This window comes from Rhinolophus sinicus, linkage group LG07 (genome assembly GCF_036562045.2).
Source record: "Rhinolophus sinicus isolate RSC01 linkage group LG07, ASM3656204v1, whole genome shotgun sequence".
Classification (NCBI taxonomy): Eukaryota; Metazoa; Chordata; class Mammalia; order Chiroptera; family Rhinolophidae; genus Rhinolophus; species Rhinolophus sinicus.
The window spans coordinates 103,366,677-103,380,707 of NC_133757.1; the positions used below are offsets into that span (position 1 = coordinate 103,366,677).

At 41.7% G+C, this 14,031-nt stretch overlaps 1 protein-coding gene across 3 annotated transcripts in view; it reads right to left on the minus strand.

The window, feature by feature from the left end:
• Positions 1 to 1,307: 1,307 nt before the first annotated feature.
• LRAT (lecithin retinol acyltransferase) overlaps positions 1,308 to 14,031 on the minus strand; it is an 88,777-nt gene continuing 76,053 nt past the window's right edge. Inside the window, exons 8-11 of one of the 3 annotated variants that reach the window (XM_074338414.1) lie at positions 8,986 to 9,105; positions 8,555 to 8,724; positions 6,542 to 7,082; positions 1,308 to 4,079 (exon numbers count right to left, since the gene is read on the minus strand). In XM_074338414.1, the coding sequence (XP_074194515.1) occupies positions 3,927 to 4,079; positions 6,542 to 7,081 (693 nt within the window). In that variant the 5' untranslated portion in view covers position 7,082; positions 8,555 to 8,724; positions 8,986 to 9,105 and the 3' untranslated portion in view covers positions 1,308 to 3,926. Of the gene's footprint in view, positions 4,080 to 6,541; positions 7,083 to 8,554; positions 8,725 to 8,985; positions 9,294 to 14,031 lie in introns of those variants that run through there. The other 2 variants (XM_019733068.2, XM_074338413.1) reach the window with 2 other exon arrangements.

The following is a 14,031-nucleotide window of genomic DNA, read 5'->3' on the forward strand; positions in this document are numbered from 1 at the left end:
AATGGTTCATTTTTGTGTATTCTGCTTGGAGGACACAGAAAGTCTGCAAAAAATTAATAAATTCATTGGAGGAAAGCATGTCCAATTCGTGGGAGACATCAGGGAGCCAATGTCGTATAGTGGAAAGAAAGCTGGAGTCAAGTTCTGGATCTGGCTGACTAATTTGCATAACCACAAAATAGCTCAAACTCTGTGCCTGATTTTCCACATCTGAAATACGGTTAGATGTATAAGAGTCTGGCTCAATGACTTCTATGGTGCTTTGCAATGCTATGAATGCCCTTGAAGACTGACCTTGGGACTTGCTCCTACCCATACCTCATCTGCACCCCATCCATGGCCAGAGTAAAGCTGCAGGCGTGATTGCATTACACATCTGGTTAGAGGGTTCATGCCCAGGGCTCTAAGTATTTGTTGTTGTTGCTTAATTTTGTGGAATGGAGAAGGGATTTGTCATTTAATATTACACAGAACCCTTTTCTACATAATCAAGGTAGGCTTCAAGATGTAGATAACACAGACCATGTCAGTCTGAAGGCAGATCCGCATAAAGTTTTAATTTCAAATATATAAAACTATGTTCAGTAAAGGGAGCTTTGAGAGGCATAATTCTTCAGGCTACCAGGCTCAAAACACATGTGTGCGAGTTACTTTTATGTATTTCAAATTCAAAGACAAGAGAGGACAGTATGTAAAATTGATTTTATTTAACATACATATATACCAAATATAAAATTAGTTGAGCTAACAGATCTTGGTTCGGTAAAACTCTCTAAATAAATCATATAAAACAGAAGATTGGCAACTATCACTTCTTATATGCTTCTCATCTATGACAAAAGAGCTTTGCCATTGGTATAAATTTGATATTGCTGGAAAAACAATTTTTTTCCTATTTGACAGTAATAGTATGAAATAGAAAATGGAAAAGTAAGAAATATATATTCTGAAAAACAGTATTTTTTTTAAACAAGAAAACCTTACTTAGTTGCTTGTCCTTAGAAAGAAACATATCTAGCAGAACAAAGATATGGAGTATCCCATATACACACCGTTGCCATAGTCACTTATTTTTCAGAAACCAACTTGCTGGCAGCAAAGAAGATGAATGACTTCTCCCTGACACCCCACCAAGAGTTACTCACACATAAGGATTTGGCTAAAGTCTTTTGACACTTCCTTGACATGTCTGCACTCCACACTCACAATTACAGATCCTGTTTTGAGAGACTGAGGACCATAGCTAGTCTCCATACTAGATCCGCTTATTCTGTCTTGCCCCATGTCCCCACCCTTCCTTCATACTTTTGTCCTGTTAAGTTAGAACCAACCACTTCTTTTTCAAGCCTTCAATCAGCTCTATTGCATAATGTCTTAATACTTCTACGTCCATGTGGACATAAACTTAAAGGAAAGGTCCATGTCTCATTCACCTTTTCATCCCTAACACCTGCACAGTACCTGACTCTTGCATCATTTCATCTTAGACCCAGTAGTCCTATTTAACCTTCATCTAGGTATGGCAAAAAAACAAAATACACAACAGAACACTGCATCATATAGTACTTGATTGTCATTTCACAAGTTAGAAGTTTAAAACTATAAGGTACTTGCAGGATCATAAGGATGACTCTTAACTGATGAAGTCCAGTCTTGAAATTCATTCGAGACATATTAATGGCTCAGGGTTTCTTCCACAACCACAATCAGGGATATTTACATTTTGTTCTAGCTAGTTAAGCAACTAAGCAAACTGAGCACAACAAAACAAAAACTCTCCTTTTCTCCTAAGTTCAAAAAACTCTAGTGTTGTGGAACATTTAGTAAATAAAATCTTCCTTCCAGTTCTCTCGTCCCATAAGTAGTGGAATACCACATGAGAATGATAAGATCACCTCTTGCTGTTTCTCAGCTTAATGCTAGCAGCGCCTCCTTCAGAGAGATTTCTCTGACAATTTAATGTTTTCTTCCCCTGTATTCCCATAGTACTGTATACACTTTACTATGTAGTTAAAAGATAATAATTCTGGACCATGAAATTATAACAGGTCAGTGCCTGGCATATAGTGAGCACGCAAACAAATGATTAATTTAATCTTGCTTTAAGAATATGAAGTGAGTCGATACTAATTAAGTTAATTTCAACCGTAAGTATTAACACTTCCCTTGGCATCACTATCTTTGAACACAGATTTAACGTCAGACTGGTTTTTGCTATCTGCAATATTAAAGTCCGCAAAAAGGTGTTATTTAGGAGGACACCATATTTTTTAACAAATGACTTAAACAATTGCTATAAGTGAAACAAACACTAATAAAATGGATTTCTCATGGTGGTTATTTTTATGTATACACATAGTTAAAATAATTTTAAGTCGTTGGAGTAGACCCATAGAACAACATTATGCTATGGTGTTGCCATTTCATGTTTTAATTTAAATGATTAAACAAAAAGCTTAATTATTAAACTCCAACTGAATTTGTTGTGTAAATGAGTGGTGATAAAACATCAGTTACACTAAAATCTGCTTTTAAATTTGTTCTGGTTGGACACTGAGTGACTGGCCCCACCCTCCTCAGACCACCCATCATGTGACTCATTATTGTTATTCTTGATAGTTCATAAAGTAACTTTAATACTGGAAATACAAGTCTAGATTGTGGCTTAATTTTAGAATTTTGGAAAAGTACTTGAATGCTTGCTTTAACATTGCTACATCTCAACTCTGATCTTAAAACAGCCTCGGTGTAATCAATTTACAAGCCTGGCAGTACTAAGACACTTAAAAATTATTTCTGACAGTTATTTCCTTTGGTCCTACTTCTTTGGTGTTTATATACTACTATGGCATCCTTCTTTTGAGGACAGAAGCTTACTTGGCAATGAAATGGAGAAAACTGACTAGAAAACAAATCTGAGGGCTTTTAAAAAATTATACAGTACGTTAGTTACTGCTTTAAAAGTTAAACTATCCAATGACATATATGCAAGTTATACCACAGGCAAGGGCTTAAGAAAGTGGATTAAACTTGCTTTAACATTCACCTCTACAAATGCTCTATAATAACCACACTGGTATGATAGTAAAGCAATCAAGAACAAACTTAATTTGTTTCTCATCAATCTGAGTGTATGTGAGTATCTGCATATTTAATTGGCACATACACACTCCAAGTACCCAAATTATTTCAGTCCAATATCCATTTACTTCTCAGAGTGGTTTAAAGTAACCACAGTGACACATAAAAGGAAAAAAAAAAAAAAGAATGCCAGGCTTCCGATTAAGTAAAGCCAAATCAAATTGTTCAACTGATGCTATAGTAGCCATTTCTGAAGGAAAACAGATTTCTATACTGCCGGTCAGTTACTTTACCATTAAACCATAAATTTGTCAATCTGGTTTCAAGTAATGAAAATATTCTTGACTCGTTGAGAATTATATATGATACATGAAAAAAAGGTTACAAATTTTTTTGGCCAATCATCAAACATGTTGTCATCTTTCAGTTTAATATAAGTTTTACAATGAAACAAGATAAATTTACAATAAAGTTAGTGATCTCATTCAGTGAGTCTTCCAGTCTTCAAATGCAGGTCTAACAGAGAAGATCAATGATTACAGGAGAAAAACTAACGCAAATAATCTCCTGTGGCCATCATCTTAAGGGCTGGTTTTCTTGAAATGATGAATTCTGTCACAAGTTGTCATGTTCCCAGTGCTTTGAAATGGAACTGCTTGAGGAAGACCAGAAAACCTTTGTTCTTGGGCTTACACAGTAAGCACTGCCTGTGATTCTTAATCACATTTTCATCCCGACAGTGTTACAGGTCACATTTTCCTCGACGACGACACGTATACTGATTTGCGCTCTATAAATATAAACTTTCACACACAGAATACACATACTGACCCGAGGACGTGAAGTTACCCAGCCAGCCATAAGCATACCGGAATAAAAATTGCAGGAAGGGCGGTATATGATGTCAAGCCCAGATAGACTATAGATGCCAATCCCAAGATTGCTGAAGCAAGAATACTTCTCTGATCACGAATAATTATCTTCAATGTCTCACAAAACTGGAAAATAAAATTTAAGAATATTAGAAAAGGTGGCTAAGCCTAGGAAGAATCATATACCAAATAATAAAGCACCATTTTCCCAGCTATTTTCTGTCTACCAGAAGAACCAGAATTCCTCTTATGACTTATGAAAGAATTTAAGATGTTTCTTGATCCCACATCCCATAGCAGCTGAAACAGCATGTTAAGCAACTGGGTTAGTAATGGCAGTTGCCTTTGTAAACATAGAACTTTTGTGGAAAACTACAGAGAATGTAACCACATAAAAGTTATTAAGGATTAAAGGTTAAAAAACATTAAACTGCTTATCAATAACAACAAAATATTCTAAAATTAGGTGAAGAGATCTCTAATCTAAAATATAAATTCAGCATATTATTTTTGGTGAATTCAATTCCTATAATTTACCATGCTAAATCTGGTGATTTCAATGATAACTTTCTTATAAGTCTCAAATCTATAGGCATGGAAAGTCTAATTTTGTTGTCAAATCCCATTCCCTGCCTAAATAAACAAATTCACAATTATGTGATAAAAAAATATTGGCTGCTGGAAAGATAAATTAAATATGACCCCTAACCCTGAAGGGTGTATTCTTCTCATATGTATATTTTTTTTCTTAGAAAACTAATTTTACTCAGAAGTGATGGCCTACATTTGAATCCAGCATCTACTTCTTATTTTCTCAGTGACCTCACTTAACCTGTCCAGACTACCCTCTTTTCCATGGGAATAGTGAGGTTGTTGTGAGGATCAAATGAAATATTTTATACGAAAGTACTCTGCATTCTTCTAAATGTAAGGTATTACAGTTATTATTGCTACATCTGCTGATAATTATCTCTACCTCACCACTATTAGGACAGATTTTAGCAGTTAATTGCTCCATTTTTATATGAGTTTTGCTACTCATACTAATTTTAAGCTCCTTTTCTAGACATGACATTAGTATAAGCTTTTAGGGTCTCCTACAGTGGCCTATATAGTATTGGACAGCTAGGTCTCCAAATTCTTAATAGGTAGAATGCACAAGTCTCACATGTTCTAACACTATCTTGGCTACAAGCTTATCTCTATACATACCTGTATATAATATGTAACTGCAATGTTGGTCTTTTTATATGTCAAACATATATTTTGTCTCTTTTTGCTAAACCTACAAAACACTGAGTACAAATACACAGTCAAGTGGTGATGATCAAACTGAATGAAGTTTTCTGGATGGACACTGAGAAAAGTAGCTTGGCAAATAATGGGAAGATACACATTTAGGTAAATGAGTAAGTTGTCTTGATACCACTATGCTTCTTTTGTCTTTTTCCCAATAATTTTTAATTAAGGCAAACAGAATCATTGTGTACTCTCTTTCCCAGAAAAGCAGATTTTGTCAAGAAGTTTCTCATTTCGAATGTGCCATTCTTGTTCACTTGGCCTCAGCCCATGAGGCATGTTTAGTGATGCTCAAAAGTAGGAAATGTCCTGTATTTCTAGAGATGTTAAGAAGTCTGTAGGGACATGTTTTGAGCATGGAATCCCCAGAAATTAAAAACAGTGTTTGCATTCATTTTTGGCTCTGAAAAGCAATATCAGCAAAATAAAACAAAAATAAAAACATAAACATAAAAGTAGAAAAAGCATAAGAAATAGTAATAATTACTAATTAAACGGACGGCTTTGTAGTTCATGAAACACTGAAATTGTTAACAGCAATATAAAAAATCCCTTAATTTTATGATTTCTAAACTTGTAAAAAAAAAATCACTACAAAGATGAGAAAGATTCTTTTCCAGTTCATTTTCCAAGTAGTTGCAGAGTTTTCATGAGGGAAAGTGCTCTTGAGAGTTTTTATAAACTCAAATTTAAGTAAGAGACAACTTTGCAACTCATGTTAAGCTGTCAAGAGTTGTATATATGGGGATTAAAGCCAACACAGAAAGAATTCAATATCCAGGAAAAGAGTTGTTTGAAGCCAGGACACAGGAGTAGGGATCTACCAGGGAGGTAGTTTTACTGGGAATTTTGATACTTTGTATTAAGCAAAGGGAACTCACTGCCTACAGCTTAGATAGGGAGAACACTGCAAGCTTCCTTATTTTAAAGGCACCATTTGTATATAGTGTGAGGGTTTAAATATAACCTCTGGGCACCTTCCTTCCGATTGAAGTTCTTGGGATCAGTTGCAAACTACGCTGGGTGGACACCCTGACGACTTCTGCAGCACTGAATAGGCGGCTCCCTTGGAACTGTGGTCAGCGGGACTGTATTGCCACACTCTTGCACCGTGCCTTTTGAGATACCTTGCAAGGGACATCGCCATTGATTTACTTGGCCTTGCTCTTAGGAACACCAGAGCGTTCCTTACTCAATCTAGAACTCATTTCCTGATCCCAGGGGAGAGAAAAGGTTAGGGATGGGAGGGGGAGTCCCGGCCAAGACCAAGGGCGAGTCACACGCCGTACCTTGTCTGCCTGGGGGCTGATCGCGGTGCCAAATCTACAATAGGTCACGAAGTGCTCGCAGTTGTTCCACAGCAGACTGTAGGTAGTGAAACCCAGCCGCTCCTCCGCCCTCTCTGCTACCTCTTGGTTGGGCAGCGCCTTCTTCTTGAGGGTGTCGTCCAGGTGATTGACTAGGATTTCAGCTCCGTAGGCGAAGTCCTCCACTGTGTCCACGCGGATGCTGGCCACCCTGCTAATAACGCCGAGGATGAGACGCTTGTTGGAGACCACCGTCTGCGTGAGCCCCTTGTCGGCCGTCAGGACCAAGAGGATGTCCGGCATCATGTGGGCGACACGGTTGTCGCCCAGGTAGATGCCATAGTGGGTCAGGTGGAACCGGGGCACCTCCAGCACGTCTCCGCGGTGAAAAGAGCTGATCTCATAGAAACTGTTCCTCGCCTTGTCTTCGCTCGGGGCGCCCGAACTGAAGAGCTTGAAGTTGGAGAAGAGGAACAGCTTCTCCAGCAGTAGGGACACTGCCTGGAGCATTGGGTTCTTCATTCTGCAGGGAGAAGGGAGTCCTGGTGGGACCGCCGCCGCTCCGGCACAGGCCGAGCCGGGCAAGGTGAGCTCGCCGAATAGGGGCGCTGCGCTGCTGCTCACCTGCGGGCCAGCGGCCCAGGGCCGCAGGGGACCGCGGCCGCTGAGGAGGGAGGGAGAGGAAAAAGGAATGGGGGGAAGCCTGCAGATTGGCTTGGTCGCACCACACAGGGGACTGAGGAGGAAGAGGAACTGGCAGCGGCTGACTGCGGGGACAGTGAGACCCGCGCTGCTAGAAGCAAGCAAAGAAGGGCACCTAGGGTCCGTGCAGTACAGAAGCACCGGAGCGAGCGCGGTGCTCCCGGGTGCCCTCTTCGCGGAGGCCTTTTATCAGTGTAGGGGGCGGGGCCAAAGTCGTCACAGACCCGGCAAGAGCAATGGTTGGGCGCCGGCGGCTAGCGCGGCTCGCAACAAGGGGCGCGCGGGACCTTAGCTCTTAGAAAGGCAGCCTTCGGGCTTCGGGGTCTGCACAGTGATTCCTTCCAGACTGGCTCCCTCTTGCACTAGTGACCTAAGCGCTTCCAACCTTTAAGCAGCCGTTTTTGGAGAGGAGAGGCCAAGCTGAGGCCGCAGGAAAGACTGCACCTGTCTGAACCCAGGCATATTAAGGGCACTTCGAAACGTGTTCGGTGGAAAGTCCCCTTGGGCGAGATTCCTGAGCAGAACTACCTCCCTCTAAAGGGTAGGATAACGGGAGACCTCGGCTAACTGAAGTGTTTTCATGTACTCTGAGAAGTGTGCGCGCCTGGAAAGCCTGTGGATTCTTTGCTAAACTCGGTAGAGCCGTAGTCCCGCACGCCGCGGAACGTCCTCCGCTTTAAATGCCGGAATCCCGCTTGTTTTCAGCCTGCGTGAGTCGGGTAGCAACCGACGCGTCCAGATACCCCGCGCGCCCGCGATTAGAAGCCTAAGTGCCTCCACGATCCGAGGCACCAGTGACCGTTAAGCGCGCAGCTCCCAACCGTCAGCTTGAAAAACAGCGAACCCTCTAACGTTCTGGAAAGCCGGATTCTTTTCAAGTTCACTTCTCCGGCTTCAGGGTCACATGGATCTAGCTTTGGTTCACCGACCCAAACTTTGCCACAGCCTCCTAGAGGTGGCCAAGGAAGGATGGGAAGCTGAGTTCCTTGCCGAGCGCCTGCACCGTGACCCAGGTGTACTGGCTAGGGTAATCCCGGGGAGCAGCGGGGTGGGGTAGCTGCTGACGCGCCCTCTGCTCCAGGTTGGGCACGCGATGTCCCGACCCAACGCAGAGTTCCAGTGCTAAAACATTATGCAAATGCCTCAATTCTGCGGACAAAGGCCACAATGGAGAGCCTCACTTGGCTCCACAAAGCCACGCAGTTCGGGCCTAACAGGTTTCATCAGCAAGCAGAGCCTCCGCTCGCCTGGGGTGGCTCGCTGCGGTGATGGATGGAGGGCCATTCATCTTACCTGGAAGATGAAGGGGACCACGGCGACCCAGAGGGGAGGACGCCGGCTCTCCATTATCCTCGGAGGCTAGGCCTTTGCTCCCACCCCCGGTCTGCCATCAGTGCTCTGTCCCAGTTGTCCCGTTTGCCGGTGACTTTTGTTCATTTCACAAACGATCTCGACTCATAATCCTAGCAACGAGAAAAAAAACTCCATTTCCCACAAAGAAATCGAAACAAGGTGGAGAAGGGGAGAGGGGCAGTGGATGTGGAAATTTAAAATCATCTATTATCCCAGTCTCCCCAAAAAAATTTAAAGAAAAGCGCCGGGCTAGCGAGTTGCTGAAACTAATGAAACGCCTCTGCACAGGCGTGCTTATTGGCTTCCAGCAGCACACCCGCTCAACTGCTGGATTTAAAATCTGGGGAAATTTTTTAAAGTCTGATCCAGACCTTGGCGTACGCCGTAACTGCAGACCCCACGTCGGACTCTCGGGCTCTGGACGTGCGAGTCGACTCCAGCTCTGGGAAAGCGCGGAGACCAGAGCCTCTAGTGTCAAGAACCAAACGGTCCTGGGAGATCAAAAGGAACTTAGTAATTAGCGATTTCCGTCTCTGGTGGTCACTAACACGGTTTATAACGCCTGGCACTGTCTCTATCCAGGGAATTTGCAGGAGACAAAAGCAGGGAGAACTACCTCAGGACTTCACAGAAGACCCTTTTAGAGCAAAAAAATATTAAGACGTAATCACCCAAAGACCATCAGTAGCTGCATTCCCCAGGGCGTTCTGTGAGAAGCAGGCAGTGCCAAGGTGATTTGCCTTTAAGTTTTCTTTCTTTCAGGGTGGGGTTAATGTTTTGGCTGCCGGCTGCCTCTGGAAAGGAAGTCACTTAAGGAAGAAAGATCAATGTGAGGCATGAATTGGTGACGGTTGCTTAAGGTATAGGCATTCTGCTGTCTTTGGAAATGAATGAGAGTGGAAAGTGTCCATGGTTTCTTAATGGTTATTTTTGGCACTGATAACTCCCGGTTTTTAAGCCAGAATATCACGCCATTAAACAATTTTTTCAGTGAAACTGCCGCAACGCAGCACTCTCCCCCTGCCCCAGCCACCGGGAACTCGGCTTGGAGTAACCCGAAGGAGGCAGTGGAAAATCTCTATTTTTTCATGTTTTTGATTTCTTAAGCGGGAAGGGGTTAGTGAGGATTAGACTACATTTCAACTGAAAATACAGCGTCAAAGGAGCTCTTGTTGGCTGAACAGATTACCCTCTCCTTCTCTATTCTTCAATAATCATTGTAATGTTGCAAAAGGCAAATTCTCAACGTTCCCAGACTTGCATATATTTCTGTGGCTGAGGGACAGCTTTTGATGGCTCCATAGAGGCACACTTCATAAAAATACATTTATACACTAAGAGACTCACCCTGCCTGCATCAAATTTAGCTAAACTATGGGAAGACAATTGCTGTTAGAAGGAAAAGTCCAGAACGCGTCATTTGGAAAGGGGAGAATCCTTCCTGGTTGCTAAAAAGACCTCTTGTTTCTCAGATTGTAGGGGATGTTCTTTCAAGTGTCAAACGCTTTAAATGCAAGTGAATGGGTCTCCAGGTCTGATGATTCTGAAAGAGCTGAGGCTTTCCTGGTCAACACATACACTGCACTGAAAGGTCAACTCTCACCTGCTCTCTCCTTCCTTCCGTCCCCTCCCCCAGAAAGACAGCCACAACGAGACAGTATCCCAACCTGCAGCCCAGACCATGACCCTGGGCCCTCCCAGCTATGATTCTCTAGCCCGGAGACCTTTACTCCCAGCTGCCAAGAGTCTGTTGGGTCTTTGCACAAAGGAGGCTGAAATTGAGGCTCACAGAGCCCCACTTAGCTTCCTGGCTTCATCTTCCGGCCCTGGACCTCATTGCTCAGGTCCCAGAAGAAAGAAATCCCACTCTCAGGGGAAAGGTCTAGTTAAGGTGTTGGTTAGCAGTATACCCTCACCAGGAAGGAAGGCCCCTGCCCTTGAGTGGCCAGGAGTCCTCCACCCTCCATACACACAGGAATCTGGGGCAGGTGCGTAGAATAGGTGCTCAATGTCTTGCCCCAGGGCAGGCAGTCAGAAGCAGAACCTGGGCAGTGTCCCAGACTTCTTACCTTAGACCTTCTTCCTCCCCCTGGGCCCTAAGTCTGATAAATTTGATTTTCAAAACTTCATGGTTTTAAATGATTGTCCTCCTTTAAGATACCTTTATTGTTACTCTTAATTTCTTTTAGGTTAAATCATTGAGTGCATAAATAACGATACTCTTCACATTTGTTTTTCTTCTGTTCGTTTTTTCTTCAGTTCGTTTACATATACTCAGGTCTGGGCCCATGGATACAACCAGAGGCCCTAACTAGCTAACTCTAAGGAGGTGGACAGAATAAAGGCTTTTGTGAACTTCCCTCTGGAAGCAGAGGAAAAAGAGCAGACACTTTTTCATGGAGACTCCTAACTCAGCACTCCTTGGAGTGTTAGGCTAATAGGAATCAATTACCTCCTGGGAGGAAGATTTCCCCAGCTTCCTGGTTGGCTGGCACCTTATTACAAGGGCCTCAGTCCCGCTGATTGTCTTTGGAAAGATTAAAGGCTGCAGCTCCAGTCAGACAGGATTTAGTGGGGGATTTTTTTTTTTTCCAACAGCAGAATAAGTATGCAGAACATAGCAAAGAATTTACCTTTACTATTATGAAGAATCATGACCAAAATGAATGTAGCTTAGAATAAATTGGTAATTTATTAATTAAGGCAGCTGTAATGTAAAGGAGGCAGAAATCCCGAGTTTAAGGCCTGGTGGTGCCACTTACAGCTAAATGAACTCAGACTAGGCATTTGGTACCTCTGAGCCTCTATTTTGTCTTTCTAAAATGGGAGTAATTTTTCAGAGGGTGTTTGGAGGATTAAACAGAATCAAATATATTGCAGCCATGTATGAAGCTTCGTAATGTGATGCATCACGTATAATATCATTTGTATTATTCTTCAGAGAAATACAATAAGGTAGAAGTCTTTTCCGTTTGTGCTTTGACAGCACAATCACTCAAAACTCCAAGGCAGACAGGACATTGACTCACAGACTCCTGATGACTCGGCACAGAGCCACATGGATGAGCAGAAAGCAGGCACCATCAGTGTTTGGGAGTTGAGTGCAAGGCAGAGTGAAAACTTTTCACTCACAGCCAATGAAGTCGTTTCTAATTCATAAAAACAAAGGTAAAAACCTGTTGTTTGTTTGAAAATGTCTCTCACAAGGTATAACCCCTCCCCAAATGTCCATTTTAGAAATAATAAAATGACGTAATACCAAGGAAGGACTAAAAATTTTGAGATGCCCAACACATAAATCATATTTCACTTTAAAATACAAATAATAAATTGGCAAACCATGTTAGCTCTTAATAACTTGAAGCAGATACAGCAACAAGCTTATAATTTCATCTTGTTTCCTTTTGATTCTAGTTTATCATTATGAAGCAATAATAAGTGTGGATATTAGGTGACCCAGGTTAACAAAAGCAAATATGACAATAGTCTTGACTACATATTCAAAAGTCAGTTACGACACCACTGTATTCATAGTGGAAGTGTACAGAGAAATCAGGTATTGCTATCCCCCATGGGACGACATTGGCAATCACCAGTAACACTAAGTACCAGGAACAGTGATAAATGCCGTATTATTATATTTCAAAAATCCTTTCTAAATGCATAGACACCCTAAGTCTATAATGACAGGTCAATGAATGCAGAAGCTAACATCAGGCTTAGCGTTACTCATATCTGATGGCTAGTGAGATCACTGAGACGCTTGAGGCCTAGTAAATCTGGTCCATAAAGTGCCCTGAGCTATATTAGAATGAGATGCTCTCCAAACCCCTCCAAGTGTGAGTTATCCACGGGCCTACGAAACTCAAATTACTCAGGCCCTTCAGAGAGTCTTAACTGTTGTTCTTGGTGAATGTTCACAGTGAGGAATTACCAGAAAAAGAAAATAAATCACTGTCCAGTACTTAGAAAATCTAAATAGGGTTCACAAGAACTGTTTTAAAAATGCAATGCCTCATTGAATTAAAAAAGAAAAAAGAAGAAAGAAATCACTTATCCTCCAGGAAAACAGTAATTACACAAGAAGGACAGGAGACAGAGCAATTTGGCAGCAGTTGGTGTTCGAAACCAATGACGCTTTCGATAACACATATTCAACAGAAATTGTAAATGAAGGGAAATTTGATTTTAAATTTAAATTTGAGAAGTCTTAGACTTCTTAACTAGGCAAACTCCAAAGCAGGTAGCTCTCTCTTTCAGAACCAGGCTGCCTCTGTTCTCTGGAGGCATGAAACTGCATGTTTGGATTCTGTTCATTTATTTTTATCCTGGTTACCCTCTACATCAACTTATCTTTTAGTCAGATTACATGAAATTATTTTCGTTTTATTTACAGACTTTACATGTAAAGACTGTGATGGAACTGAAATTGGATCACACAGAATACAGAAATCAAATTCAATGACTTTTTTCTTTAAAGATTAAAAATCTGTGAGATTGTTCATCCACGTCGGAGCTTGAATCAGTAATCACTGTAATTTTAATGTTCAATATAGTTTTAACTTTCAAAAAGAATCAACCAGGACATTTGTTCTTTGGTCATAATTGTTTCATGTTCTAACACATACGAGGTCTAACAATTAAGTTTGCGAATTTGTTGCATCGATGTTGCTAACCTTTTTTTGATATCAGAGGGATTGTTCATTATGAACTTGTACCAACTGGACAAACAGTTAACCGAGTTTACTATTTCCAACTGTTGAAAAGGCTGCATGAAAAAGTTAAACGAGGTGAACTTTTCACCAACACTTCATGGCTCTTGCGTCATGACAATGCACCAGCTCACACAGCACTGTCTGTGAGGGAGTTTTTAGCCAGTAAACAAATAACTATATTGGAACACCCTACCTACTCACCTGATCTGGCCCCCAATGACTTCTTTCTTTGCCAGAAAATAAAGGAAATATTGAAAGGAAGACATTTGGATGACATTCAGGACATCAAGGGTAATACAACCATAGCTCTGATGGCCATTCCAGAAAAAGAGTTCCAAAATTGCTTTGAAGGGTGGACTAAGCTCTGGCATAGGTGCATAGCTTCCCAAGGGGAGTACTTCGAAGGTGACCGTAGTGATATAGCACTTTTTCTATGATGAGTTTGCGAAATTAATTGTCAGACCTCGTATGTTTGTTGCTCCCAAATAAGTAAAAAACAACAGGTGGGCTGGGTTAGCACACTACAAATGGAATCAGTATGGGGTAATGGTTAAACATTTCTTCTCTGTAGCTAAATTGCCTGCATTCAAATCCTGATTCTTTTACTTCCTAGTATTGTGATTTTGGGCACGTTACTTAACTCCTCTGGAGTGGTGAGAGGAATAAGGTGGGACCAGGAATAACTCTGAAGTTTCTTCCTGG